At 41.7% G+C, this 26,205-nt stretch overlaps 3 protein-coding genes across 7 annotated transcripts in view; 1 reads left to right on the top strand and 2 right to left on the bottom strand.

The window, feature by feature from the left end:
• Window positions 1-307: 307 nt before the first annotated feature.
• lg2h8orf74 (linkage group 2 C8orf74 homolog) lies at window positions 308-3,409 on the bottom strand. 2 transcript variants are annotated; one of them, XM_008428341.2, is made up of 5 exons: window positions 2,982-3,409; window positions 2,395-2,578; window positions 1,836-2,059; window positions 819-977; window positions 308-737 (listed from the first exon to the last, which is right to left on the bottom strand). In XM_008428341.2, the coding sequence occupies exons 1-5, from the start codon at window positions 3,027-3,029 to the stop codon at window positions 519-521; spliced, it is 834 nt and encodes a 277-aa protein (XP_008426563.1). In that variant the 5' UTR covers window positions 3,030-3,409; the 3' UTR covers window positions 308-518. The 2 variants fall into 2 exon arrangements, with proteins under 2 accessions (XP_008426563.1, XP_008426572.1); XM_008428350.2 differs by having other exon boundaries at window positions 2,927-3,018.
• A 478-nt stretch (window positions 3,410-3,887) lies between these two features.
• rp1l1a (rp1 like 1a) lies at window positions 3,888-17,868 on the top strand. 2 transcript variants are annotated; one of them, XM_008428410.2, is made up of 8 exons: window positions 3,888-4,050; window positions 7,439-7,691; window positions 7,828-8,226; window positions 8,311-8,575; window positions 8,854-12,941; window positions 13,491-14,447; window positions 14,827-15,702; window positions 16,254-17,868. In XM_008428410.2, the coding sequence occupies exons 2-8, from the start codon at window positions 7,458-7,460 to the stop codon at window positions 16,623-16,625; spliced, it is 7,191 nt and encodes a 2,396-aa protein (XP_008426632.1). In that variant the 5' UTR covers window positions 3,888-4,050; window positions 7,439-7,457; the 3' UTR covers window positions 16,626-17,868. The 2 variants fall into 2 exon arrangements, with proteins under 2 accessions (XP_008426632.1, XP_008426623.1); XM_008428401.2 differs by lacking the exon at window positions 3,888-4,050 and adding an exon at window positions 4,121-5,636.
• Window positions 17,431-26,205, bottom strand: part of gckr (glucokinase (hexokinase 4) regulator) — a 12,943-nt gene continuing 4,168 nt past the window's right edge. Inside the window, exons 1-19 of one of the 3 annotated variants that reach the window (XM_017301688.1) lie at window positions 24,593-24,773; window positions 23,945-24,094; window positions 23,812-23,880; window positions 23,655-23,723; window positions 23,506-23,579; window positions 22,741-22,807; window positions 22,618-22,671; window positions 22,448-22,542; window positions 22,262-22,367; window positions 22,043-22,149; window positions 21,138-21,236; window positions 20,992-21,068; window positions 20,821-20,897; window positions 20,273-20,369; window positions 20,093-20,196; window positions 19,921-19,998; window positions 19,663-19,803; window positions 19,426-19,560; window positions 17,431-19,348 (exon numbers count right to left, since the gene is read on the bottom strand). In XM_017301688.1, the coding sequence (XP_017157177.1) occupies window positions 19,229-19,348; window positions 19,426-19,560; window positions 19,663-19,803; window positions 19,921-19,998; window positions 20,093-20,196; window positions 20,273-20,369; window positions 20,821-20,897; window positions 20,992-21,068; window positions 21,138-21,236; window positions 22,043-22,149; window positions 22,262-22,367; window positions 22,448-22,542; window positions 22,618-22,671; window positions 22,741-22,807; window positions 23,506-23,579; window positions 23,655-23,723; window positions 23,812-23,880; window positions 23,945-24,094; window positions 24,593-24,652 (1,779 nt within the window). In that variant the 5' untranslated portion in view covers window positions 24,653-24,773 and the 3' untranslated portion in view covers window positions 17,431-19,228. Of the gene's footprint in view, window positions 19,349-19,425; window positions 19,561-19,662; window positions 19,804-19,920; window positions 19,999-20,092; window positions 20,197-20,272; window positions 20,370-20,820; window positions 20,898-20,970; window positions 21,069-21,137; window positions 21,237-22,042; window positions 22,150-22,261; window positions 22,368-22,447; window positions 22,543-22,617; window positions 22,672-22,740; window positions 22,808-23,505; window positions 23,580-23,654; window positions 23,724-23,811; window positions 23,881-23,944; window positions 24,095-24,592; window positions 24,774-26,205 lie in introns of those variants that run through there. The other 2 variants (XM_008428361.2, XM_008428370.2) reach the window with 2 other exon arrangements.

Genomic DNA, 26,205 nt, shown 5'->3' with positions numbered 1-26,205 from the left:
TGTGATGAAACCTGACTAATATATTTAGCCTAAATCCAAAAATAGTCCATAATAAGCAATTATGAGAATGACAATGAATCTTTTTGGTGGCAGCCCACAGCATGATGCTGCCACAGCTAGGATGGGGAATCATTGAACTGTTCTTCATGGTCATGAAATAAATTGTATAGTGATAATGGTCAATTTAAAAAAAGTAAAAAGTACTGTTGGAATTTATGTTTACAACATCAATTTCTAGAAAATATATGCATGAATGCAGTTTATAATTGTAGTTTAATGGTAAAATACCTTTAACCAGTTAGCTAAATATTACTCGTGCGTATTGCTTCACTTTCATGTGTTGTGCTGCTTGCTCGAGAAAAGCATGTACATAAAATAAAAATACACAGATCTTAAGAGCTAAAAAGACATAAAATTACAACATTTCTGAGACAAACCACCAAAATTACAACCGTAAACAATAACAGCTTGCTTTGTATTAATTTTTCTTTTAATTAAACCAGCTTTTGCGTTTTCAGTTATTTCTTCTTTCCTGCTTTTGTTTTTGCTTTTTCACCCTTTTTCTTTGTTGGTGTCGTGGTAGGAGTTGGTATTTTTGGGCGCCCAGCAACGATCAAAGCCTCCTGCTGCATTTTGATCTGAAAGATCTCTTTGCGGAGGGATGTCTCTTGACTCAGACTTGCCAGCACTTGGCCTCCTGTGGCTTTGACTGCAGATCGAACCAACCCCACTGCGCTCTACACAGAGGAGCAGAAATAGAGCAACACTTACAAAACACAGTTGTCACTGGATTAAAATTATTTTAAGTAAAATAATACCTCTTTGTCCAGTTCCCCATCTGATGGGACGTTAAAGTCCTCCAGAGTGACCCGTGGCTCGGCCAAGACACATTTGAGTTTTTCCTCCAACTGCTCCAGGGAGGAATCGAGTTTTGCTCGCAGCTCAGACTGCGCCTCCCACATCTCGAGATCGGTCCCCTGCAGAATGATTACAGTGTGCCTGAAAAGCTTTATATTTCTTTACATTACAACCACAAACTTAACAAATCAAAGGTGATAAAAGCAACAATACCAAAACCTGAAAAGTGTTGTGTGCATTAATTTGCTTCACCCACTTCACCATCTCTGCTGTTTCTTCCTATCCTTACAGCATGATGCTGCCATCATCATGTGCCTCTATCAGCAGGGTGTGTTCATGTTAATTTGTGGAGTTAGTTGTAAATGCATGCCACATTTTTATTAGATTTACACATTTACTTTGACTTCATTAAATCAGAATAAAATGTACTGACGTTTATGAGAAAATGCAAAAAGTACCAGAGTTTACAAGCTTTATGAAGACGATCGAACCTACATTGATGATAAAAAATATATATATCAAGATTCAAAGTTTCCCCCAGAAAACTTTCTAAGCCTGGTGTTTGGGTGATAGGGCAGTCATTCATCCAGCGGCTCATTGTATTTTTGAGTTAAAAAATGTTTAAAGTTGACAGGAAATTTGAAAATATCACTTGATAATCGTGTTATTGAAAGATTGGAAGATTAACACCTGAACACCAACTATAAAGTCTTTAAAAAATTCAAAAATTTTAAAAAGACAAATAAATAAGCTATGCTTAGCCTGGTGGGGGTACAAGTAAAGCCTAGTAGCCCGCCAGGCTTATAATACAGTGGGGGAAACCCTAAAGATTGCATCAAAGTATCAAAAATGGGAATATAGCTTCGCAGTAAAAGTCCCTCTTGTAGCAACAAGTGTGAAAATTCACTCCCCACATTTAGCACTCAAACTAGTGACAGAAGCCGAACAAAGAGCGTTCAACATGCTACTTTTCCTACCTGTGCTAAAGGGCAGGGGGTGGGCGGCAGCTGCACCTCCAGCTGTTTCTGAACAAGCAGCTCCTCAGCCGTTATACCTATGGCCACCTGGAACAGCCTCCTTCTGCAGACGCAGGTGTCGATCAGGTACTCGGTGAAGATGTGCCGGTGTAAAGACGTCAAGTATGGGAAATGCTCACACAGCACATCTCGCAGCAGGGCCCAGAAGTTGTTTAGGTCGAATTCTGGGTGGATAGAAGAAGAATAAAAGGCAACAGAGAGATAGACGAGGTTTAATGAACCAAAACGCAACTCTTGGAAATGATTTATTTGAATATATAAAAAACTCTGAAGCTAAACCAGCCTGAAAGGTTTTTTTGTTTTTAAATCATGCTATTAAAAGGTTGCTTGTGTAAGCGACACAGAGAGTGAATCATTGACTGACTCACTCTAATTTGAACGCACAGGTGGAAGTGAGCATCTCCGTTTGCCCATCAACAACGTTAAGATTTATACGGCAGAGAGAGCATGATGTGGATTTTATTTTGCTGTGGTATGAAGGAAACAGGTTTGTTTTTACCGTGCGACTGCGAGAAGATGCCCTTGGCAAGCATAGCTGAGTGGATCACGTCGGCCCAGGAGAAGCCTTGCCCTGCTGTGAACATGGCGACATCATATACAAACGCTTGATGCAAAGGGAGCTTTTCGTTGGTAAATTCGAACCAATGGAAGTGACGGCTGAGTCTTTGGATGCCAGCATTCCTCTGGAAACAGATGACACACATAAGCTATCAAAACCTAGACTGAATCAAATGTTAATCAAATTAATTAAAAAAAGATATAGTCCTTCCATTTTACCATCATTAACTACTTTGTGTTGATCACATAAATCATATAAAATGCTTTAAAAGCTGTGGTTTTATTGTGATAAAATATGGAAAAGTTGTCTTTTTTGAGTTTTCTATACTCTGTACAGCAGTGCATCGTATTAAAGCAAATTTTCTAAATTCTCTGTCAAATTATTCAAAAATGTTCCTTCAAAACATACAAGTGGTCTTCACGTTCATATCTGGTTACTGTACTTATTATTTACTGCTGATATTTCCGCACACCTGAATGCAGCATTTGAACCAGGCAGTAAAATGAAAGGCCCGGTTGGTTTCCTACCGGAAGCCTCGCTATCTTTGCCATCTCCGTCTCTGTAAGGGAATCCATCCTGAGAGCCTCGAGGTCACTAGGTTGCCGTTGGAGACCAACGCGGAAGTTACGCTATTGCTGTGGAGGACGCGGTAACGTCAACATAAAACCCATTCAGTGGCGTTCAACGTGTTGAAATCTACTGGGTAAACAGCGCGTTTTGTTTACGGATTTTAATTGTGGCCATTTAAATTGATACTGAACGGAATAAAGAGGGGAAAGTGTTAAATTAAAAGAAGAGTTAATGTTAAGAAGCTAAATAAAGTTATAACTTTATATATCCAGCTCCAAACAGATGGCCCAGACGTCTCTAATCCTCTTTGGCAGGGACCCCCTCCGCTTCAATCCTGTATTCCCCTCTCTATCCTCCTGCTCGCGAACAAATAAAGCAGTTTTGTGTCAAGCTGATGTAACGCAAACTATTTCTAATTAATGCTTTCAAAATAAAAGCTTTGTTTTTGCCCGATTTGGTCCCGTTGTAACATATTGTTAGAATTCTACTATTCACATTCAGCTCCGAAATCATCCCCACTTTTTCTGTTTTCTCCAATAATGTCTATATGTCTGCATATTAAAACCCTGCTTTGATTTTGACATTAATCAAATATGAAAACGGTTTTTTGAGCATAATTATGGACTTGTGTAAGGGATAACTTTTGTCGATGAGCACCTGTTTTTTTCTCTTGTTTTTCAGATTTTTTTCCCCACATTTATTGTTGTACATGATTTGAAAAATATTTTGAGTACAATTTGTGGGTTCTTTTCCCACCTCTTGGTAAAGTTGTGCTGTTGCTTTCTTGACCTCATAAAGTCTCACACTTTATTTTGAAAGTCTGACTCGCTCTGCTTCCTGTTAGTTGTCTGATTTCAACATGCGCCTCTCCGCGGGGAAGCTGAGAGCGGAGCCACTTCTCCGGCTGTAGGAGCGCATCGCACCTCGGTTCATGACTGAAAATCTAATAGTTTAGATTTTTATTTTGTTGTGGTATGATCTGGGATTTTTGTCTCCTATCTTCGCGACTGTCATAAATCTGTTCTGGTGAGATTTATTWATTTTTTTCTTATCACTTGTTACTTTGAAACAAGCTTCTTGTCCAATAGAAAGTGTGTTTGGAGAGAATCTAATTATCTAATTATTATTGTTTTCAATATATATTCCCTTTGAAATCCAGTTGTTGGGTCGGAGTGAGTGTCATACCTGCTTATTGGATAAGTGAACGAAGGGAGTGAAGCTGCAAAACTAGGCCACACATCATATAATCCCCCCTCTGCTTTACTCTTGTCCTACTGACTCAACTGGTTAGCACTTTTAAACCTCGTAAAGTGACCAATTAAGACGTTTTGCATCTTGCATAAATACCTATGTGGCAGTATTAGATTCCTTGATTTATCCACCTGGAATACTTTGAAAAGCATCAACACTTTCTTAGAGACGCTCTGCCTCCATCCTGTCAGTTCAGGCGCTACTCAACCCTGACTTCCTGTCTACCTTGAGGTCTCTGAGGCCCACCTGCGCTGCATGTGTCTCTCATTAGACCTGTGAAGCAGACACTGATTAGTAAAAAATAAAAATAAAAATTGTAAAATAAAAATTGTTACGTAAGGCTAAATTGTGCAACAAAAACATCATCTCTTATTTCAAGGATTAATGAAACCAGTGAAAATAAATAACATCTTCCCTTGGTTTTCACTAGGAAAAGAATGCAGAAAAAAAAAATTTTCCCCAGCTTTGCTCTTTAAAGTTCTTGAGGTATTGTGTTGGTTACAGAGCTGGATCTCTTATTGCATTTATAATGAAATAAAAAGATTCTTTTTTTTTCACAGTTACAACTAAATATCAGAAGTTGCATCCTAGATAGCGTTTGTGTTTGGATTCTTACCTGACTGTGGAGGTTATTTGTCCCTTCTCCATTTTGTGCCCTCATGTTGTACCTATTTAGTGCCATTTCATTCTTTTCTACTTTCAGGGTTTCCGCCAGTGTATTTTAAGCCTGGCGGGCCATCAGGCTTTCCTTGTGCCCCCACCAGGCTAAGCATTGCTTATTTATTTGCCAGGTGCAAAACTTCCAAAACTAGAAACTTCAAAATAGTATTGTGAAGTGGCAAACATAGCAATTTTGTACATCTCACATTAAGCACTTCAAATAACTGCAATTTTCCTAATGAAACTCAAATGTATGTTTTAATTTCCTTAAATAGTAAGAAGTTTTATTTTATGTGCTTTCGCATGACTCCTCAGAATTGCAGCTTATTGCCTCTTTGTGCAAACAATTGATTTCTTCTTTTACATACACCTCCACTCTAACACACAGAGATTATTAGGCAGGATTTTCTTTCTATCCTTAGCATTGCTCCTCCTCTCTTCTCCTCAGCTTCCCTCCCACATCCTTCTGTCCAATTACCGGCTGCCATTTTACCTCCAGCCTTCCTACAGACTCCGTCTTGGTTTTCGATTTGAGCTGCAGGGAAAACTACACAACTAGATCTTGTCTTTAAAATGTTTTTTTAAAAATCACTTCAGTGGTACCAGTATTGGTCTTGACTTGACCAGTCAGTCTCTGCAAAGCCATCCGTAAATTTCAGTTCAGCTTTTCCACATCTCTTTGGACCATGTTTCCTGACTGTGTGAGTATGCTATTTATATATAACTGGTTACAGGTTGCTTTTAAGTTAAGCTAACCTAAACATTGGAAGAAAAAATAACTAAAAAAGCTAAATCTTAAATGTTTACTTATTATAATTACTAAGCATTAATCAGTTATTTTACTGATATATTGCTATTTTAATAGCATAAATGTCAGTTAACTAGTGCATAAAATCTCCTGCATGCAAAATGAATTATTACATCAGAGGTGGTTTGGTTCTGTAAAGTTTTTTTTTTTCACAAAGACGGTTAAAAGATTTGTCAATTACTTTGGGGGAAAAGTTTTATAAACATATTAAATACTGATAATGTTTATATTTTGCCTTCCTACAAACTTACAGGTCACTCTCTTGAATCTTTAGATGGTAAAATAATGAGAACGCAGCGTGAGCTAATTGGCTAAACCTGAATAGCCTGCTCCTGTTCACAAACTCCTTCCACCTGTTGGGACACTTTTAATCCTGAACCTCAGTTCAGGTCAATTATGATACTTTTTTTATTTACTGTGGTGATTTATTTTCATATTTACACTAAAAAAATGTATAATTTCAAGACAAAACATTTTAGCACCTACTATTTTTGTCATCTTTTTATGATGGCGGCAAAAGTAAGTAATGCAGAAATAGTTTGGGGATTTAAGTTAAAATCTAATAACTATTAGCTGTAATTTATTTACAGCACAGTTAAGCACAGTTAAATGTTCAGTGGTGCTGTCTCCTCAAAGGGAAAGGAAGCAGCAGACCTTATGGTTAAATTAGCTGGAGGATTAAGAAGCATGGTGTCACGTTGGGCTTGTCTGGAGCTCAGAGCAGTGATTTGGCTCTGAACCCAGGCCTTATTGGGCTTAAAATCCTGCTTAGCCTGCTGATTACATTCACCTTTAAACACCAGTTATTAAACATTATTCAGGCTAAATGTTGAATGCTACTCTGTAACGTTTGTACTGAATGCAAAGAGTGATATTAAACTGAAATTGCAATGTAGCTTCAAGCCACATAGCAAAGAGATATAGTTTAAGGTGTGAAATTTATCAATTGCTCAAGATAGTTACAATCCCATCACCATAAAACTAACTAGATTAGTTGGTCTTACAATTAAGTTTAACTTGTAATTTCATTGAATAGTTAATTTACATGATAAGACTAAAATTGTCAAAATAGAGTAAGCCATAGAGAGAATGTTTCACCATGAAAAAATAATAAAAATCAGTGCCAAAAGACATTTACATTCAATGTATAACAGCTAAACATTATCCTCAATAGATATAAATTATTGCAAGATTCTCCAGGCAATCATGCTGAGAAATCTGATTATTTTTCTGTTTTTTTTCTGTCTGTCTGCATTAAATGCATAAACACTCAAAATGTACCTCAGTTTCAATCGGTTACGGCAGCAACTACCCGTATCCACTTTAATATGCTACTTTTAATAACATCAGGTAAAGGTTAGCCTTGATGCAAAAATGGGGAATAACCTTACAATATCTTCAATTTTTCTTTTCTTTAAAATTATTTGGGCATGTCAGACCTCAGAGTAAACAGCAAATTGGTGTTGGCCAAAAAAAGCCTATGGGTGCGTCTAAATAGCTTTGCTGTGAGCAAATCCACGCATGTAACACCAGGCTGCGTCAAGTTCTCCTATTAGTGGATGTTCTGACTCCTCAGGTTTAAGTCTTGTGACCTTGTGAGAATAATTAGAAAGTATGAGAACAGCCCTTCTGTCATTGTGGTTGATTTGCCAGTGTCTTTTGGTCAATGCTACGTGTTTTGATCACGTTCTGCAGGTATATCTGACATCAGACCATGCAGTCAGTCCAGACAGGGTTGTGGGACCCCCACCCCCTGTATAAACATGCCTCGCCTCTGCCTGCGCCCCCTACTTCCAGTTCGCGCCACGCCCATGTGACCACAGCTGCCCCGGCCAAGCGGATAACTTTTTACAAAAGCGGCGACAGCCAGTTTGGGGGCGTCAGGATGGCCATCCACAAGCGCAGCTTCAAATGCTTTGATGCCCTGCTGGACGACCTTTCCCAAAAGGTTAGTGGAATGGGTCTGATGCCGGGATCTCTTTTGAAGCTGACTCTTCAGATGCACTTTTAAGTCTTTCCCTAAGCAGAAGTGTTAGCATTATTTATTCATTTTTGATCCGTTGCTTATATTTACCTATGTATAGGTGCCCCTCCCGTTTGGAGTGCGGACTGTGACCACTCCCCGAGGTACGCACACCATCAAACACCTGGAGCAGCTCCAAGATGGTGGCTGCTACCTCTGCTCTGACCGGCGCCAGGCTAAGCCCATTAACATGGACCTGGCCAGTAAACACCAAGGCATCTGGTACCATCACAGTCGGAGGCCTCAACGTCCTGAAGCGTCCTCTGGGACTCCACCTGGCCACTTGAATTTGCCTTACAGGCAGAGGCGGATTCTGCTGGTGAAGAACAGCGAGCCGGGGATGAGGCGCAGCATTGTGCTGAGCAGGAGGTCCACCAGGAGTCTAAGAGCTTTCCTAGACGAAGTGTCCGAGGTTATGCAGTTTCATGTTCGCAAGCTGTACACTGCAGAAGGACGCAGGGTGAGGGTGAATTTTAACTCAGTATTTACTTACAAATGAGATAAAACTCATGAGATAAATCTCTCTCTGTATATTTGCTCCTAGATTGACAGTGTGCAAAGCTTGTTGACTTGTCCTGGTGTTCTGGTGTGCGTTGGCCGGGAAGCCTTCAGCCCTATGCTCATAAACTTCATAAGGAAGACTTCAGAGGAAAAGTTGCCTGGTCTGGGGAGCAAGTCTCCAGGCCTCGGTCCAAGGATTCCTGGTAACGGTGCCAGATCTCCTGGAGCACAAGCCATAAGGTCCCCACCTCATGGAGCTCAGTCCAGAGCCAGTGAATATGATGAAGGAAATGAAAGCAAGAAAAATGGTAAGTTGCTTTGGAAAAAATTTGAAGGCTTAGATATTGAAAGACAATTTCAGGAAAACTCTACTAGTTACGGATATTTTTCCCATCCCCTTAAGGTTTTAGTTTGTTTTTCAGTTGTGTGGTACAATTTGTATAATCTGTAGGCAATAGTAAAAGTATATGCCTAATATTTGTTGATGTAGATTCAACACATTTAAGGATTAATTTGGAAGCATCTTGCCTCCACTTACAGGTCAGAGAACATTCTTTTCATAGCTCGTTTTTCCTTTTCTTTACAGTTAACTTTGGTTTGGAAACAAAGAAGAGCATCATCCACCCTCGATCCGATTCTTCAAATCGGTCTGCTCGCTTCTCTTTGTCGTCTGAAAAATCGTATGGCGTCTTCTCCCAAGCAAGGCCAGCTATAACGAATGACGACATTGAAAAGCGTGTCCTTGTTAATAAAGACGGCAGCCTATCAGTAGAGATGAGGGTGCGTTTTCGCCTCCAAAATGAGGAGACCGTTCAGTGGTCCACACAGATTAAAAAATCGCCCTCTCTCTCCAATGATTGTTGCCCCCTGAGCCAAGCTCAACCGCATTACTTGCAGCAAGGCACATCAGAAAGCTGTTCTGACCCCGATTCAACATCCTATGAGGGTGTGGATTATTCCAGCCGGCCTCTGGAGCGTGTGTTGTTGGAGAACCAGTGCCAATGTTGCTATCAGAGACACGAACGGCAGTTTGATTTGTGGGAAAACCCCACGCACAAACACCCTCCTGCCCCACCCATTCATTCATCAAGTCACGCTGTGATGAGACAAACACACTCGTCAAGCTCCTCCTCTTCATGCAATTCCAGAAGAGTGATTCGGTGTCGAGCACGGGTCTCCGGGTCTCCAGGTGGCTCTGGCTCAGAGCAGAGCCAGTTGGTCCAGAAAGAGATGTGTCTAACAGAGCAGGTGGAGGAAAGAGTAGAAGTGGCCCAAGACGGGGACACTCAAGTTGAGGTCTGCAAAGTTAGCCGATGCTGCAGTCGGACAGAGGTGGTTGCCATAGATACCAACATTCGACCACCCAGTGGAAAGTCAGTGGAGGGCGAGGTGATGATGGGGGAAGATGAAATCCGACCACTGTCTACAGTCAGCAGCTCTTCGCGTATTTTACAGTCATTGAAAGAAGACCAGGATGATGAAGAGGATGATCTGCCACCCAGCGCTTCCCAGTGCTCCCACAGAAATGAGCCATCCCCCACTCCTACCCCAGTAAATCACCTGGGTGAAGGTCCATCAAGCAACATCTCCACCTGTTCAGTCCAGTCGCTCAAATGCCAGGAGCAGGAAGAAAATGCAGGAAGCAGGGCTTTGTCTTCAGCTTCATCCTGCCACTGTGGAGAAACTAACCCTCACTCAACAGCTGAACCAGATCAGACGGATCAAGTCCCCAGTTCAATGTCCCAGGAACCCAAGTACCAAGCATCAGAAGAAGAAGCGGCAGCTGCAATTGACAATGAAGTAATTAACAGGGGTCTTAGTGGCTTATCCCATAACACAGGACTTTCAGCAGCTTCTCAGAAATCATGGACATCCAATGTTTGCTCAAATTGTGGAGGCTGCAAATGTGCAAACAGCGCAATGTCAGCTCAGACTGGTTTGTCTGCTAAGTCCAAGTGCACAACCGAAGCTCTACTTCAGAACACTGCAGAACGAACAACCAGTTCCATGTCAAATAAATCCGGTGCCTCAGTCAAGTCCCATAAATCTGGCTGCTTGTCAGTTGCTAAAGAGGTGTCCCCGTCAAACAAAACAGTTGCAGAAGAAGGCGACACAGACAAAAGAGCTCAGAGTAGCCTCTCTATGAAGTCAAATGCATCTAACAAGTCTGGAAAGGCCGAAAGTGTCCTGTCGAATAAATCAGATAAATCCAAGGCTTCAGCAAGATCCAGCTCATCTTGTAAGCAATGTGGGAAAGCTCTAACTCCAGAAAACAAGGAGAAAGATGAACTGAATGGCGTAATAGAAACAAGGGAAGAATCAGGAGTGGAGGACAGATCGGCAAGTGCACTGTCAGCAACATCAAAACTGTCTGCCCATAGGTCCACTGAAGCTTTGGAAAAATCCACTTCCCCCAGGTCAGAAACTGGGGAGGATGCAGAAGAAATCGCAACCAGTCAAATGTCTGGAAGATTATCTGTTCATTCCACAAAATCCTGCAAGTGTAATGATAACAGCAAAGCACCGTCTCCAGCCTTAGAAATGGAAAACAATGCAGAAGAAATGCAGCCCAGGCCAGAAAGCATAATAGAAGATAATTTAGAAAACAGGTCAACCAGTCCCAGGTCTTGTAAATCAAATTCTTCTGCAAAATCACACAAGGCAGTTGAAAACAGATCCCCGAGTGCTAATTCACAAAGATCACACACCTCTGCTAAGTCCTCACAGTCAAAGAGGTCAAACCAACCAAAAAAGTTTCAGAATGACCCCAATCTTACTTTGACTGAGACAAACAAGGAGGAGACTGACATTGAACATCGTGAGGCTTTGGAGAGCGCCATGTCTGCAAAATCAAAATCTTCAGTCAAATCTGACGTTTCTAGTAAAAATCCCTCAGCTACAAATGCTGTCACCATCAAAACACCAGAAGGAGCTGATGAGGCAAAAGAAGGAGAACCTGATTCTGATGTTGCTTGTATTGAAACATCACAAGCCGGTGACAACGAGGATGATTCTGCAATAAAAGGCACATATACTATAGACCCTGATGGCCAAACACTCTCACCAAAAAGAAAAGCTTCATCCCGCTCACATTCCCCCTCCTCCAGAGGTTCTCAATCCCCTGTGCTAAAGTTGTCACCAAGCTCCGGTGCTGGTGAGCAAAGAGGGCTCAGTTCGTTGTCTGTTCACTCTGAAACCTCTGGCAAAGTAAGCAGATCCAGGTGTCGCTGTGAAACAGCCTCACCCGTTGAAAAGGAAAATAAAGAAGAAGACAGAAATAGTGAGGGAGCTCAGTCTTGCTCCTCAAAAAGACAAAGGAAAGAATCAGGATGCACGGATCAACCTTTGAGTCGTAACACATCAGGCTTGATATCTTTAGGGCTGCAAGAGGATCAGGAAACGGCTGAATCAGACTGTGGCAAATCTAGTGTCTCTTTTTGCAATGGCGAGAGGAAAAGCCCTTCTCTCCACAATCCTCCAGTGGTTGATATTCCAACAATTGAAACACCCAGAGAAGGTGAAAAGGGTGATGAAGACGATGGGGAACAACCCACTGAAAGGCCACCCAGTGCAACGACAGTCCAAAGCAGCAGGTCTCATAAATCCTGTTGTAACTGTAGTGTCAAATCATCAGCTCAGTCTAAGGGGAAAGCAGAAAGCGTGAAATCTGCTGCAACAACAAATGCTCGCAAAATGGACACCCCAAAGAGCAGGAGCTCATCTGCAATGTCAGGCACACAAGTTTGTGGGAAATCCCCTTCTGATGCGACTTCTAATGTTCTTACAAGTACTGATGCTGACAACCAGAAAACCAGTAGACCAGGAAGTAAGACCAAAGGAGAAGAAGACAAGACAAGTGTCCACTCCCAAAGTCCCTGTGGTCCTAGGCCTGAGTCAACAGCTTCGGTGCAGTCAGAGACAAAAAGAACTTCAGAGGAGAGGAATGTGGCTTTGGGGTCAGTCAAATCTGGAGATCACAAATCCCACAAAGGAAGTGAGTGTGGAAGTACCAAAATTTCCAGTTCCAAGCAAAAAGAAACCCCTTCCAAATCAACAAGTCCTTGTTCCTTACACAGCCCCAGACCGGCCAGTAAAGTCAAACCAGGTAGCGGAAGCACCTTGTCTCACTCTCTGTCTGCTGCCGACCTACTGAAGGAAACCTTGGCTGCTGCTCGCCAGCAAGACTGCCAATCAAAAGCCAGTAAAACCAGTGAGAAGGCCCACAGCGAGAAGAGTGGGAGGTCTCAGAGGAGCAGAAGTCGAAAGGATCGGGAAGACGTGGTGGAAATGACGCCTGAGTGTTTGCCCAACGCATCTCCCAATGAAGTTGTTAGCGACTGGCTACGGAGCATCCCTGCTAATACTAGCATGCTCACACTGGATAATGACTTAAATGATGAAGAAACTGAGGAGGGGGCAAAGGAAATGGAGGAGACACCAACAGAAGAGGTAGGAACAGGGGAGATGAGTCCGAAAGACGAGAAGGTGGAATTGGAGGAAAAAATAGAGCCACAAGAGGAGGAAAAGAAGGATGAAGCCGAAGGTGATGGAGTCGGTCCGACTTTAGGCGATACAGCGGAGATTTCTTCTCGTTCCAGGAATTGGCATTCATCTGCCGCAGTGATGAAAGTCCTCCTGAGCTCGTCTCTGGGTCGATGTCGGAGCATGCCTGAGGTAAGACAGAACCTCTGACAAGACATGAAACTTTACCAAAGAAAAGCACAAATAAAATTGGATCCCAAGTAATGCTTTGGGGCATTCTGACCATTTAATATCGCTAATAACGAAGCAGCTATCAAGATAATGTTGCTAGGTTTTCAGGATGAAATGTACAATAGAAGAATAAACGTTGAACATTTACAAACAACACCCAGAAACACAAAGAGAGGTGAGCATATTTGTTGGCACCTCAGGTAAAGATTGTGGGTGGGAGATTAAGTTTTTTTTTTAGCTGTTCAGTCAAATCTAGTCTCAGACTTGATCCTGGAATGTTCTTTTAATTTTTTATTTTTTTTAGCCTACTTCCTGCTGTCAGGCAGGTTATATTTAGGTCATTTCTTGGTTCCATAGGTGGTTTATTAATAAAATTATCATTTGAAAGCTGCTTTTCTTCAACAATCTTTGTCTGAGATTAGAATTTGTTTGTCAAAAAAGCTTTTACTCACTCTCATTTAAGTAATGTGCCCATAACTTCAGTATGTACCCATTTACCGCCCTCTGTAGGTGTCTCCAGTTTACGGCCGCAGACTGAGCACATCAGCCAGGGGGCTTTTGGACTGCTTGGCCCAGCTGCAGCTCATTGAGCCTGCAGTTAGCAGTCATGAACAGAAGGACCGCAAGCAGCAGTATGACAAGATTATGGCCATTCTTCAGTCCCTGTGGCTCACCGAGCCACACAACATCAACATCAAGGACACTAAAGACGGCGGCACAGACCAGGTGACTCCACCGAGGTCCTCATCTGGAGTGGGAATGAGCAGTGGCTCGGGCGGATCAGGTGGAGAGAAAAGCAATGGGAACCGAGGAGAAGATGAACCACCCAGGAAAGAAACCGAATCGCTGCAGGAGGAAGAGGCGGCGGAGAAGGTTGTTGAAGAGAACGATGGAAATGCAGCAGCCGAACAAGTCGAAGCAGAGACAGAAGTTGAGGAAACAAACCAAACAGACACAGCTGAGGAAGTGATGAAGAGTGATGAGCAAAGTACTCTTCCTCCTGATAGCTCAAAAGCCACTGACAACCCTTCGTTATCGCAAATGAGCTCTCCCAACGACAGCTCCAAGTCCCCCACAGACAACGAAAGAGACACGCAGGAGGAATCCAGCTCAGGGACTCCTCCCTCTGCTCCTCGGCCACCCTTATCCAAACGACTATCCCAAGACCCCGATCCGGTTTGGGTTCTTCACCTCCTGAAGAAGCTGGAAAAGCAGTTTATGAGCCACTACATTGAGGCCATGGAGGAGTTTAAAGTCCGCTGGGACCTGGACGACAGCCTCATCCTGGACACCATGATCTCAGAGCTGAGGGAGGAGGTGAGCCGCCGCATCCAGAGCAGCATCCAGCGGGAGATGAGGAAGATCCAGAGCCGAGCCGGGAAAGTGGGGAGGTCGCCTCGGCCACCGCAGCTAGCGAACATGTCAAGGGATTCTACCATGACAGAGAGGAGGCGCCGTATCCTGAAGGTAAATAGGCCACAGATGTGACACAAAGAAGTCACTGGACATGATGTTAGGGTTTTATTAGTCTGTATACTCCAGTTAATGATTAATCGATTGCTAAATAAGTTGACGATTATTTAAATCATCAGTTAGTCATGATTAATTGTTTCAGCCCAACGTGGATGTTGAGTTTCTGCAGTCTATTTCTGCTTCTCTCTCCCATCCAAACACCTAAAAAGGACGTCCTGATTTGAGTCGTAGGGCATCCAGCTAACAAGTAGAAGAAGGTTCTCAAGTCCAACGAGATCAAAATTGAACTTTTTGGCCTATATGCAGAAGGTTTATGTGACAATAACACTTATTCAAGGCCCTGTAAAAACTCAGTGTTCAATTTCTGTTTCAGGTGATGAAGAACCAGTCAGTGAAAACCGCAGAGTCTCTCACTGATGAGGAAATGGTGGCTGATTTCAGTGACCAGCGAAGCGACGACGAGTACTGCCCCTGCGAAGCTTGTGTCCGCAAGAAAATGGCCGCCCGGCCTTTCAAGAAGAACCCATTGGCGGCTGAAGCTCCTGTGATGATGGAGTTTGACCTCCTTAAGATCCTTCAGCTCAAGAAAAGCCCATTGCCTCCTTCTTCTGTGCCGAAACCTGCTGAGGAGGAACGGGCAGCTGCAGACGAAGAAGGAAGGAATCTAGAGGTAGTCGAAGAAGAAGAGGAGGAAGAAACCAAAGAGGATATAAAAGCTGATGTTGTGTTAGAGGAGACAATACCAGAGGAAGACGAGGAGGAAGAGCAGGAAAAAGATGAGGAGAGTAGAGATAGAGAACAGGAAAGAGAGGAGAATAGTGCTGAAGATGAGGAGCTGGAAACAGATGAGCAACAAGAGGCATCAGAAAATGCAGAGGAGGATGATGAAGGACTGTGCACTTGTCAGTCTGAGAGCAACAAAGAAGAAGAGGGCAAAGCGGGGGAAACGAGCAACTGCACAGATGAAGGAGAGACAGGAACGGGAGAAGAGGAGGAGGAGGAGGAGGAGGAAGAAGAGAGTGATAGAGAGACGGTGAAGGAGGCAACAACAGGCGACAAGGAGGCGGAATCGGAGGATGATACATCAGCGACTAATGGAGAGCCGACACCAGCGGAGGAGATGATGCGGGGAAACGTCGGCGCATCTGCAGAGGAGGAAGACGAAGGCACAGGAGAGGAAGAGGAAAAACAGGAAGAGAGTGAGGAGCAGGAAAGAGAGGCTTCTGAGGAGGAGAGAGCTTCACCGCAGGTAAGATTGCTAGACAAAAATCCGCCTGAGAAAATTGTCCGTAGGTTCCTAGTTAAAGTCTAATTTAGTGCAGAAGTGTGAAAAAGTATTTGCCCAGTTGTGAACACTGAGTTGAAGCTCATGCTACAAAATTTCAGAAAAAAAGAGAAAAAGCTACAGATGTTATGATGGTGTTCATTTTATGCACCGTTGTGAAAATCTGCATGAGGCATTGGTCTCGTTTACCGAATAGGAACTCTATTTTAAACCAGAGCTAAGTCTCTGAACATGACCCTGGGTTAAAATCTGACCTACTGCAGCCTCACAGCTAATGCTAAGCCTGTGGGAAAAGCTAATCTCGGCATCCAATTAGGCAGCCTGAACAAATCTGTTTTGTTTTGCAGACACTCTGAGTCTCTGCTGTAACTGTCGGTCAGACAAAAAACTGGAAGTTTTTCACTATGATATTAAAGCACAACGAGTCTAACGTCTTTAATTCATCTCTTGTGTCATGAAATCAGTGCTGTTTACAATGACTGATTATTAATTTTCTGATCTTTTTTAACCCTCAGAGCCAGGGTGTGATTCCCGCTGCATGCGTGACGGAGGGCGAAGAGGCAGACGCCGAAGACTCTGATGACAGCAAGGGTCACGGCGACGCCAGCGCTGACGAATCAGCACCGGAGGAGGCCGCCGGCTCCGGGGAAGAGGAAGCAAAAAGCAGCAGAGAAGATGGACAGGAAGATGCAGTGGAGGAGTTTAGACCTGAGCAAGAAAGTGAGGAGGAGGCAGCGGCCAAAGGCAAAAACGAGGACGGGACTCTGCTCCACCAGTTCACCAGAACCTCGGTGGAGTCCCAACCTGGATCGATGGAAGACGTGGACATGGATTTACCTTCAAACTCTAAAATGGTCGACATAAATGGCCATAAAACCAAAGAGTGAGGAGACTCTTCCAGGAACTGCACTCAGACATTTGGTTTAAGACTCTCTTGAACACTTGAAGCACTTTAACTTCTCCAGATTTAACATAGACGTTGTCATCGTGACTTGCTGAAGTTTTCACATGTTATCATGTTACAATCTCAAACTTCAATCTGTTTTATTGGAGTTTGATGCAATAGATCATAATTAAATCAGTTCAAATGAAAATTAAATCAGTTAAAATCTATTTCACTTAGAAAAATGTTGTCTGGATTATTGTGGATTAAATGCAGATTATTCAAACCAGATTATACATAAATTTCCCCAAATTCCTCCAACATTGAATTTTACACGTTTTTTAAGAGACATATTTCTACTAAGTATTGACCGAATGGGATAAACATAAATTCATGCCACACTTTTCTAATATTTTTGTAGATAAATATGGAAAACTGTACATTCTTCTCCTTCACACAATAATCCCAAGAAAATACATTGAAGTTTGTGGCTGTAACATGACAAAATGTGAAAAAGCTTAAGAAGTATTAAGATTTTTTTTTTTTTTGCAGCACACTGATTGTAGAAACCTGAAACTTGAACTTGAAGAACTTTTACTGAAACCATATAACTTCTTATATTTGTTTCAAAGTTAATCACAAGTATTGAGAAATATGTTGAAAAATTTATGGATATTTGACTTAGGTTTTGTTGACCAGAGGTTGAACATAAATCAAATCATAGCCAATCATATTTGAAGTACCTCAGATGTTTTGTGTTTTTTTCTTTTAGTGAAGCTCGACAGAACCACTTCCTGCTGGTTCATTTCTTTTTCTTTTTCTTTTGTTTGTTTCATGAAGTACATGCTGTATTCCCAGGGGTTTGGACAGCCAGCTTGCTTTTAGGCAGATCATCTCCAAGCTATTACTTAACTACCTAAATCTGTACCCTGCTGGCAAGTCAGCTGCTTAAATCTGCAAAAAACTCTGTGATGTAAGTTGATTACCTAAAAGAAATTTGGATCTTGAGAATGATCTTCTCTGCTTTCTCAACAATTTGCTGCTTTGTTTGACGAAAGCCTCTTATTTCTGGTCTGATTAGGTGAGAGGGGGTGTGTGCCTACGCTGCTACTGGTTCTAATGTGTGTCCATTAATCTGGGTCATCACTAATAAAACTAAACATTGTGTACTTAGAGCTCACCGATAAACAGTACGACTGTAGTCGTAACGACCTCAATAAAAATGAATAAACAAATGGTCGTTTTCACATTCGTATCTTCAGATTTTATTGATGCTAAGCAGTTTTTAAACATTTTGTATTTCTGTTGAACTGGGATATTCACACTGCAATGAACATATTTCTTCCGTTTTTGCATTTTACGTCAAAGATCAAACAAATTTGAATGTCAGAGACGACCAGGATAAACACACAAGGCAGTTTTCAAGAGATTATTGAATTTATTAAGAAAAAATAGCCCCAGTAAAATCATTAGTTAAATGTGAGAATCTTTTTTTTATTTATTTAAATTCGTCACAGCCTACCGGGGCTGACTGCCAACATACCTGTACAATAATTGCATCACAAATGTCAACATTATCATCAGCTCTTGTATTTTAGTGCTTGTGCTAATATTTTAGAGAACTCCTACTTTTTTTTAGAGAGAAGAAACATATTCAACTAAAATTCAGTCTTTTAATTGTTATGGATTGCATGTATGACATTAATGCTTGATCGTATTTGGTCACGTTATTGTTTCTATACCCTATTAGAGTTAGCATTTAGCATTTTTGTACAGTTAAACTAATCAGATATGATGAAAAAAAGGGAAAATTTGGAAAATCCCAGAATTTTTAGTATGCTAAGCTGTAGATTTTAAGGATTTCACATACTAAGCATAAAATCACAAGTTCAGCAGTTATGATTTCCTCATAATCCTGAGTGATTAATATTTTTCACTGCTAACATATCATGTGGCAGAGCTTTCTGATCAACACCTGAGTTGCTTTTGCTCTGTTCCTTCCTGTAGTGTTTGACTCTGTGCTTCCAAAGCTGCTCAAACATTTCAAGATACACACACGCACACACACACACACGCACACGCACACACGTCACACTAATCCAGTATCTGTGATTGTGTCTGTGTCCAGTCACAGAGGGTCACAGGATTGGGATTGACTTACATCACGCAACAGAGCCTCGACATGCAGTTATGAAAGATCAGCAGTGAAACATCACCAAAGTGTTAACTTTGAGATTTGAGATGTCGTATTTAAAAAAAAGTACTTTGTGCAAGATGTATTTTTTTAAATTTGGGGGGGGATATACATTTTTCACTCATAAGGACATTATTTTGCTGATTTTTGACTCATCCTTCAGATTTCTAAAAGACACCTGAAATATTTTAGGTTCATAACGTCAACCTCCTTGACAAAACCCTTTAACCCCAAAGCATAATGCTTCCTCCACCATGTTTGGCTGTATGTATAGTGTTCAAATATCAGTTTGTGATCAGGTGTCTTTAGTGCTTAAATGCAGAAATGCATTGTTAGTGACTGAGTTTTAGTGATTTTTGTGCCTTTGGGTTTCATTTAGCAGCAGAGTTCATGGTCATATGATCATTGTGACCTTATGATGACTTCAAACACGCCTCCACTGCCTTTCTGACGATTGGCTGCTGCTCCAAGCGAGACTCCGCCTCCTTTATAGAGCAGCCAGACAGCAGGCAGACTAAAGCCAATGGGACGACCTGAACAACAGACACGGACAGACGTTGATTAATTTCTACATCTGACTGCTTCCATTTGGATCTCAACGCTGCCGTACCTTCTTGGCCTTCCCGGCGGTGTGTGTGTGTGTTTCCAGGCTGCAGGTCGCTATGTCTTCACTGAGCTTGTCCACTTGATAAATGGCCTTCAGCAGGGCTTCCTCGCACTCTGACTCCGAATGACCGGACAGCTTCTAAAAATCAAACAGTTTTAGTCGATTTTATTTTATTGTCAGAACAGATTCAGACAATAAATTAAGATAAAATATGAAGGAATCCACCATGGCGATCCTGACCTGCATTAAACGTGCGGCTCTGCGGTAGAGCTTGCTGTTGGTGACTTGCAGGTCAATCATGTAGTTCTTAAACACTTTTCCCTTGAAGATGTGAGCGCCGGTGCTCACCGCATTCAAAAGCAGCTTAGTGGACAACTCCCGCTGCCGAGAAGAGAAAACAACTCATCCGATTTCTCAATCACAAATTAATCTAAGGGAGTTTTCTCATTCAACTGGCAAATGTTCCCTGTAAAGGAGGCTGCAGATAAGGAGACGTACCAAGTGTTGCAATCGTTCAGGTGTTTCTTGGGGCCATGTGAAGATAATGGTGGATGAACACAGTTTATTTATGTCATCCTACAATAAAAAGAGGATATAGTTGATAGACTTTATATAGATTCCTTTTAAAAAAACTTTTTCACGTTACCATAGATTTAAAAGAAACAGTTACTTGTTTTGCAGCGGCGTCTCCAGCAGTCTGGTGATAAGCAGCATGAATGTTCGATGTCTTTTCTCTCACTCTGTGCGCCAGCTTTGCCACCTTGTCGATGTCATCTGTGAGGAGAGGCTGTCAGGACACACGCCGACTCAGTTCGGAGACGACCCGAACGCGAGGGCGCGCTCGTCTCACCAGAGTCAGAGTAGAGGAGCAGAACGGTGTCGTCGTCCGTGAGACGGGGCAGGACGCCATCCAGAAAGTCATCATGAGAGATGCTGAACTCAGGACCCTGAGGAAAGAGATGCTCGGGATAATTGGACTTTTTTGTTACACCATCCCCCGTAATGAAACACAATTCACTTTTAGTAGAACAGTGACCTTAAATGTACAGCCAGAATAGACTCGTTTTTCTCTAAGTATCTCAATGCTCTGGTGCGGACCAGTCAAAGTTTAACTAAATATTCAATTGAGAATCATTGAAAGCACCCAATAATTTCAGATTCAGCTCTAAATGCTTGCAACTCTTATTACATCCCAACAAATTATACCAAAGTTTGAAGTTATAGTGTGAGAACATGCAGTCAGTTGTTTCCGCTTCAAAGTTACGTCAAATCTCTCTATTATGAAGGCGATGCATTGTTAAAACCAAAACTGTTTGATGTGTTAATTGCTAATTAATTCTTTTTATTGGCCTCTGTTTTGCTCAAACTGAAGATAATTGGCCAGCAGCCTCCACATACCATCAAAGTCAAATCGCCCTCATTGTTGCCGAGTTCTTTGTAGCCTCCGCTGACAAATCCCCGAATGTCTTCATGGTCTAACAGACGCACAAATGGACACATTTACAAAATGTCAAATATTTTTTAACATATTTTTCCGAATAGTCTCACCTGCCCCGAATGTGGGCTTACATTCACTGGCGTCAATAAGGCCCAGCAAACCCAGGGAGCCCCAGCCCAGGTAACACACCTGCCTCCCACACTGCAAACTGAAACACACAAAGTGAGCAAGAGCAGACATTTTTGTTGAGATTATTTGATTGATTTAACATTCATACCTGCGTCCAGCGGCCTCCATCAGAGCAGCTATCTCCTGTGAATGCGAGTATGTAAAGTCTAGAGCTTTTTCATAAGATCTCATATGCTGCAGAATCAAACTGTGTGGAAAAGACAGAGCGACAAAATACCAGTAAGCATTTTACATTCACTATACCCACACATCTTGGACTTTTATTTCATTTTAATTGCACAAAGCAACCTCTAGAGGTCAGCAGCACCTTACCAAACACAAAGCGCTTCTTTGAAACCACAGCCTAGAAAAACTAAATCACTTCCTGCTATTTTATTTGCTTGTGTTTCATAAAGTGTGTTGGCAGAGACTTAAAAGAGAGCTGAGCTTTACTAATGTGTAAAACTTGTCCTTGTTTCTCAGGTGGACGGCTTAATGGAGACGACCGTAAGCTGTTGCCTCCAAACACAAAGAAGCACTTAGAGAGCGGCGGGCTGCTCCTCTGGGTGCAGAGAAGACAGACGACTCAAGGCGCCGTGAAGTCACATCAGGGCGACTGGCTGGTGACAGGAAAACTACAGCCATTAAATGGTTGTTTATTTGACTCCTTCAGTGCTTTAAAAGTGAAACATGAACGATTGTTTTTATTGCTGTGGCTGAAGCAATGAAAACTCATTTTCGTTTTGGGCCAAATCAAGATTCTGAATGCTCTTAAAGGGCCGGTTGTGCCAGAATGTACTGATGAAACCCGTTTACAAAACTGCTGAAATATCAATGAGTTCTTAAAATTAAACGTTATTGAACCTCTTTTCAGTCCCTCCAGGATTTCGTGATTCTTTGTGTGATTTTTTTTTGCAGTAAAAATCAAATTGTTTGTGGCACTAATTTGAAACTAAAATAGCAGCTGCACATAAAATCCTTTGGACCGCTCCTCCGAGTCCCCATTGTGCGTACTTGAATGTGACGGGCGTTCTTGAGAAGCTGGCAGAGAAGACGACCTCCAGGAGGATCTTGGTGGCGCTGCCTCCCTTCATCCTGGAGGAGCCGCTGATGGCTTCCGGCTGAGCGGACGCAAGCGTTCACACACAGAAATCTGAGTCACTGCTGGGACAGTTTAGAGCCTTGACACAAATGCAACCTGAGCAGCTAGTGGAAGAATGGGATGAAGCGTACCCCGAGTCCCGGGTTGATGAGGAAAGCCTTTTGCGTTTTGGCAAGCTCTTCCATCCTGGTCACCACACTGTGAAACGTTAGCGTGCAGCCAGGTATGGGCTCATTCCTACACAGAGAAACGTTCATTTCCAGTTAAACGTAAATCAGTAGATGTATTTATACATTTAGATTGATAGGGATGCTCACCTGGCCTGGTGTGCAGGATTAAATCCAACCAGTACAGGTGTGTAAACATCAGGATGCCGGAGGCAGAAATCCAACTGACCGGCCACAAATGGAGCCTGCAGGGAAATAATCAACAATTACAAACAATTTATTCCTATTCGTGGACCTGCTGACATGCAAATCCAACTCACAGATAATCCACAGGAGACGCCGACGAACAAGACTCTTTTCTTCCCCTCAGAAACCTGCAGAGAACCAGAGGAAGAGATGCGTTCGCACGCCTGACACACACGTAAACACGTGATGGTGCTGACCTTTTTCAGACGAAGCGCGCCCAATGTGGGGTCATCCTCTGGAGCCTCTTGAGAGGAAAACAGAGCTCTAAGGAAAATGGAGAGTAGAGTGTGAAAAAATTAGACTAATTTTTCTGGGTTTTCTTTTACAGTAATCCGGCAGTAATTGAACCGAGGACAGGAGTCCAACTCAGGACTTTTACTTGCAAAATAAACAACTAAATATTTAACAAAATAAGCAAAGCTGGCAGATTTATGTAGATAAGCAAAGAGTGAATCATTGCAGATTTGAAACAAAGACAGGTTTTGCAAGTTTGCCAGATTTAAGAAAGAAAAAAAGACGGCAAACCATATACTTTTTCTAGATTTTTGACTGTCTTTTTAGCAAAAAAAACCCCCCAAAAACTGGATTTTGCTCCTTCTTGCTTTATTTTGCCATGTTTATGAAATTAGCATGCCCAAGTCTGCATTTTAGTAAAAGTCACTGGTTGATTTTGGTCCTTATTACTAAGAAATTCAATTTAATTTAATTCAATGAAAAGTAAAAAAAAAAAAAAACTGTTTGAATACCGTCTTCCATTTTAAGATAATAGCTGTTTATTTTTTGTGAAAAGCCATTTAAAAACAACCATATTTTAAATGTGGATCTGCAAATCAAACAAACGATTCTTGAACTGTGATCAAGGGCCGCCCAAAATCGTTCCAAGGGCCACAAATTGCCCTCGGGCCACACTTTGGGCACCCCTTTGCGTATGACCTCTGAAAATGAGGAAAACTGAATCTCACCTGTCTCCTCCTGCAATGACATACGAATAGACGGGGGCGTAATTCAGCCGCTGCAGCTCTCTGTTAAATCCTGACTAACGACACAAACACGACTTTTAAAATACCAAATATAGCTCAAGTATAGTTTTTCAAATGATGAAATCTTTTACCGCCATGAAGAATGCAAGTCGACCAGAAGTGCCACAACCACTCAGAACGACGAGGCTGTCCTGTGGATCCTGTTAAACATTTAAAAAACACTAAAAGTCTTGAATCTCAGCCTCGTTAGCCAGTTAGCGAGCTTACATCCCCCAAACCGGATGATACCTTAAGAATGAGCCGCACCCTCTCGGCCACCTCCATTAAGGTTTTCACCATTTCCTCGCTCAAAAGTCTCTGGAAAGAAATTTCAGTTTCATTACTTTCATTATTTTTCCACCAACCAGTTGAGCTCCTGTACCTGATATTGTGTTTGGGACTTTTCCAGAAACATCTCGGCGTCGCAGGCCTGTAGCATCTTCACGATGCTGGAGGCTGGAGCTCTGTCTATGTGGCGCGTTAGCGGGTTGGACTTCTCCGACACAGGAAGGGTCGGCTCATAATCTGCAGACTGAAACAGAAATTACACTTTAAGGCTTGTTCAGACTAATAAGGTCATAAAAAGTTACAACTAAGTCTCATGGAGAATTTCTTTATATTATTTTCGCTCATTTTCAGCTTTTCAGCTGAGCTACGTAGCTACTTAAAAATAAACAGACTCCTCCAAACTATCTGAATACAACTGCTTTCTTCTGGGTTTTTTTTTTTTTTTTAGTTTCACTTTCAATTTTGTCTTTCTTTCACTTTGAAAGGCTGCAGCTCACAGTACTTTCCCAATCTTGTATATTTGCTTTTAATAAACCGCTAAAATTCGCTTTTCACAACAGGCAAAAGCCAACATTGGATAAATTTGTCTTTGCAACGTAGCTATAAAATCCTAAAGCTACCCAAAGCTAACAAACTTCCTCTTTTACCCCACCAAACACTCGCTATTTCCTTTTCCTTTACATTTCTGTCAGCGTTAACACGGTGTCAGACTTTAGAAAGTAAATCGATACTTTAGACTTACTTCCCAATTGTGGATTGTAGAAAACGTATCAATTCTGTCTGGTTTTGCCACAGCAGCCATGTCTGTCCTTTTTCTGCTAAAATCATAAAAAACTACCAGTTTCAGTTTGTTTAGAGGCAGGACTTAAAGTGAAAGTCACTTCTGTCTGAGGTAACAAGGTTCACTAATGAACCTTTGAGACACAGGAGAAAAGTAACACACACACATTAACAGAAAGACTTAGAGTAGCGGTTCTCAACGTGGGCGGTACCCCTGCTGTCCTCAACGTGTTCAGAGGACAGCAGGGGGCGCTGGCGGACATTTTTTACAAAAGGGGCTGGGATGCCTTTGGGAGGCGTTTGGTCGAAGGTAAACTTTACACCTTAAATGCACAACAATGCCAGTTTAGACTTTGAGCAACTTGGTAAAACTGTATTGTGTAACATTAAATCATGCTTGACTGCAACTGTATCGATGGCAGCTCTTCTTCTTCTTCTTCTATTCAGTGTTTGTTAGCTTCTGTTAGCTTCTTGGCGCAGCTCCGTTCTCCTGCTACTGGTAGCTAAAATCACGATATCCTCACTGTGTATCCCTATGAAAAATGAACCCATTTAAATAAAGAAATTTAAAAATCCCTCCATGGGTGATACCAGGATAGAGAACATTCATTTTATAGCGTTAACACCGGTGCTGTAAGTGGTCCAGTATGAAACGGGGGTGATAGATCAACACAGCACTTTAAAATTTCAATAATCAGAATGCATAAATTGTTTCCATTGTTTTAAAAGGTTTATATCAGTCTGCCTTTTCCCCATCGATGCGCTTCCCGACCGCCCTGCACCTTAGGGGCTAAAAAAAAAAAAAGACKTTCACATTGCGCAAAACTCTGAAACAGGAGAAGCGAGACATAAAACGGAGCGACGGAGACATAATACGGAGCGACGAACTAGATGTGAATTATGGCATAAAAACAGAGAATCCGACGCTGAACAGTGAAAAAATCAACACATGATGTGAAACACATGACGATGTGATGAGTGAAGATTATTCGTCTTATATTATTCGTCTTATAATGGATAAATTATTAAATAAATCTAGCAACAGGAAATTAACTAAAGTGGACATAGCAATAAACCAAGAGAAGATAATAATAATCAAATGAAACTAAATGGAAATGAATGAAGAACAAAATGCAAGAATAAACTAAGAAACTAAAGTAAATACAGAGGAATAAACTGGTATGGCAAGACCTTTCGAACAATAATTAATACAGAGACTGTATGGCAAGAATAAACAGACACTATTTCCAGATAAAAAGGTAAAATAATATTGTTGAAGTGCCATGGGTTTGTTGAGACCACATCTAGTACTGAGAATAAATATATCTTACAGACCATAACAGTAAAGAACTGATCACTTATTTATGTTTTTAATTAGATTTGATATATTTATTTCTTCAATATTATTTTTCATGTCAGTGTTAATGTCATGTTCAATTTGACTCATTAGGATTTGATTAAGAACCAAATTTGTTCTTTGTAATTTCTGTCCAGTAAAACTATTAATCTATAAATTAATAGACAGGTCTATATAAAGATATAATCCATGTTTCTGTCTCATATTTGTATGGCATT

Source organism: Poecilia reticulata, linkage group LG2, assembly GCF_000633615.1.
Source record: "Poecilia reticulata strain Guanapo linkage group LG2, Guppy_female_1.0+MT, whole genome shotgun sequence".
Lineage (NCBI taxonomy): Eukaryota > Metazoa > Chordata > Actinopteri > Cyprinodontiformes > Poeciliidae > Poecilia > Poecilia reticulata.
Note: the sequence above shows the minus strand (reverse complement) of the source record. Positions and strands in the feature narration are given on the sequence as shown.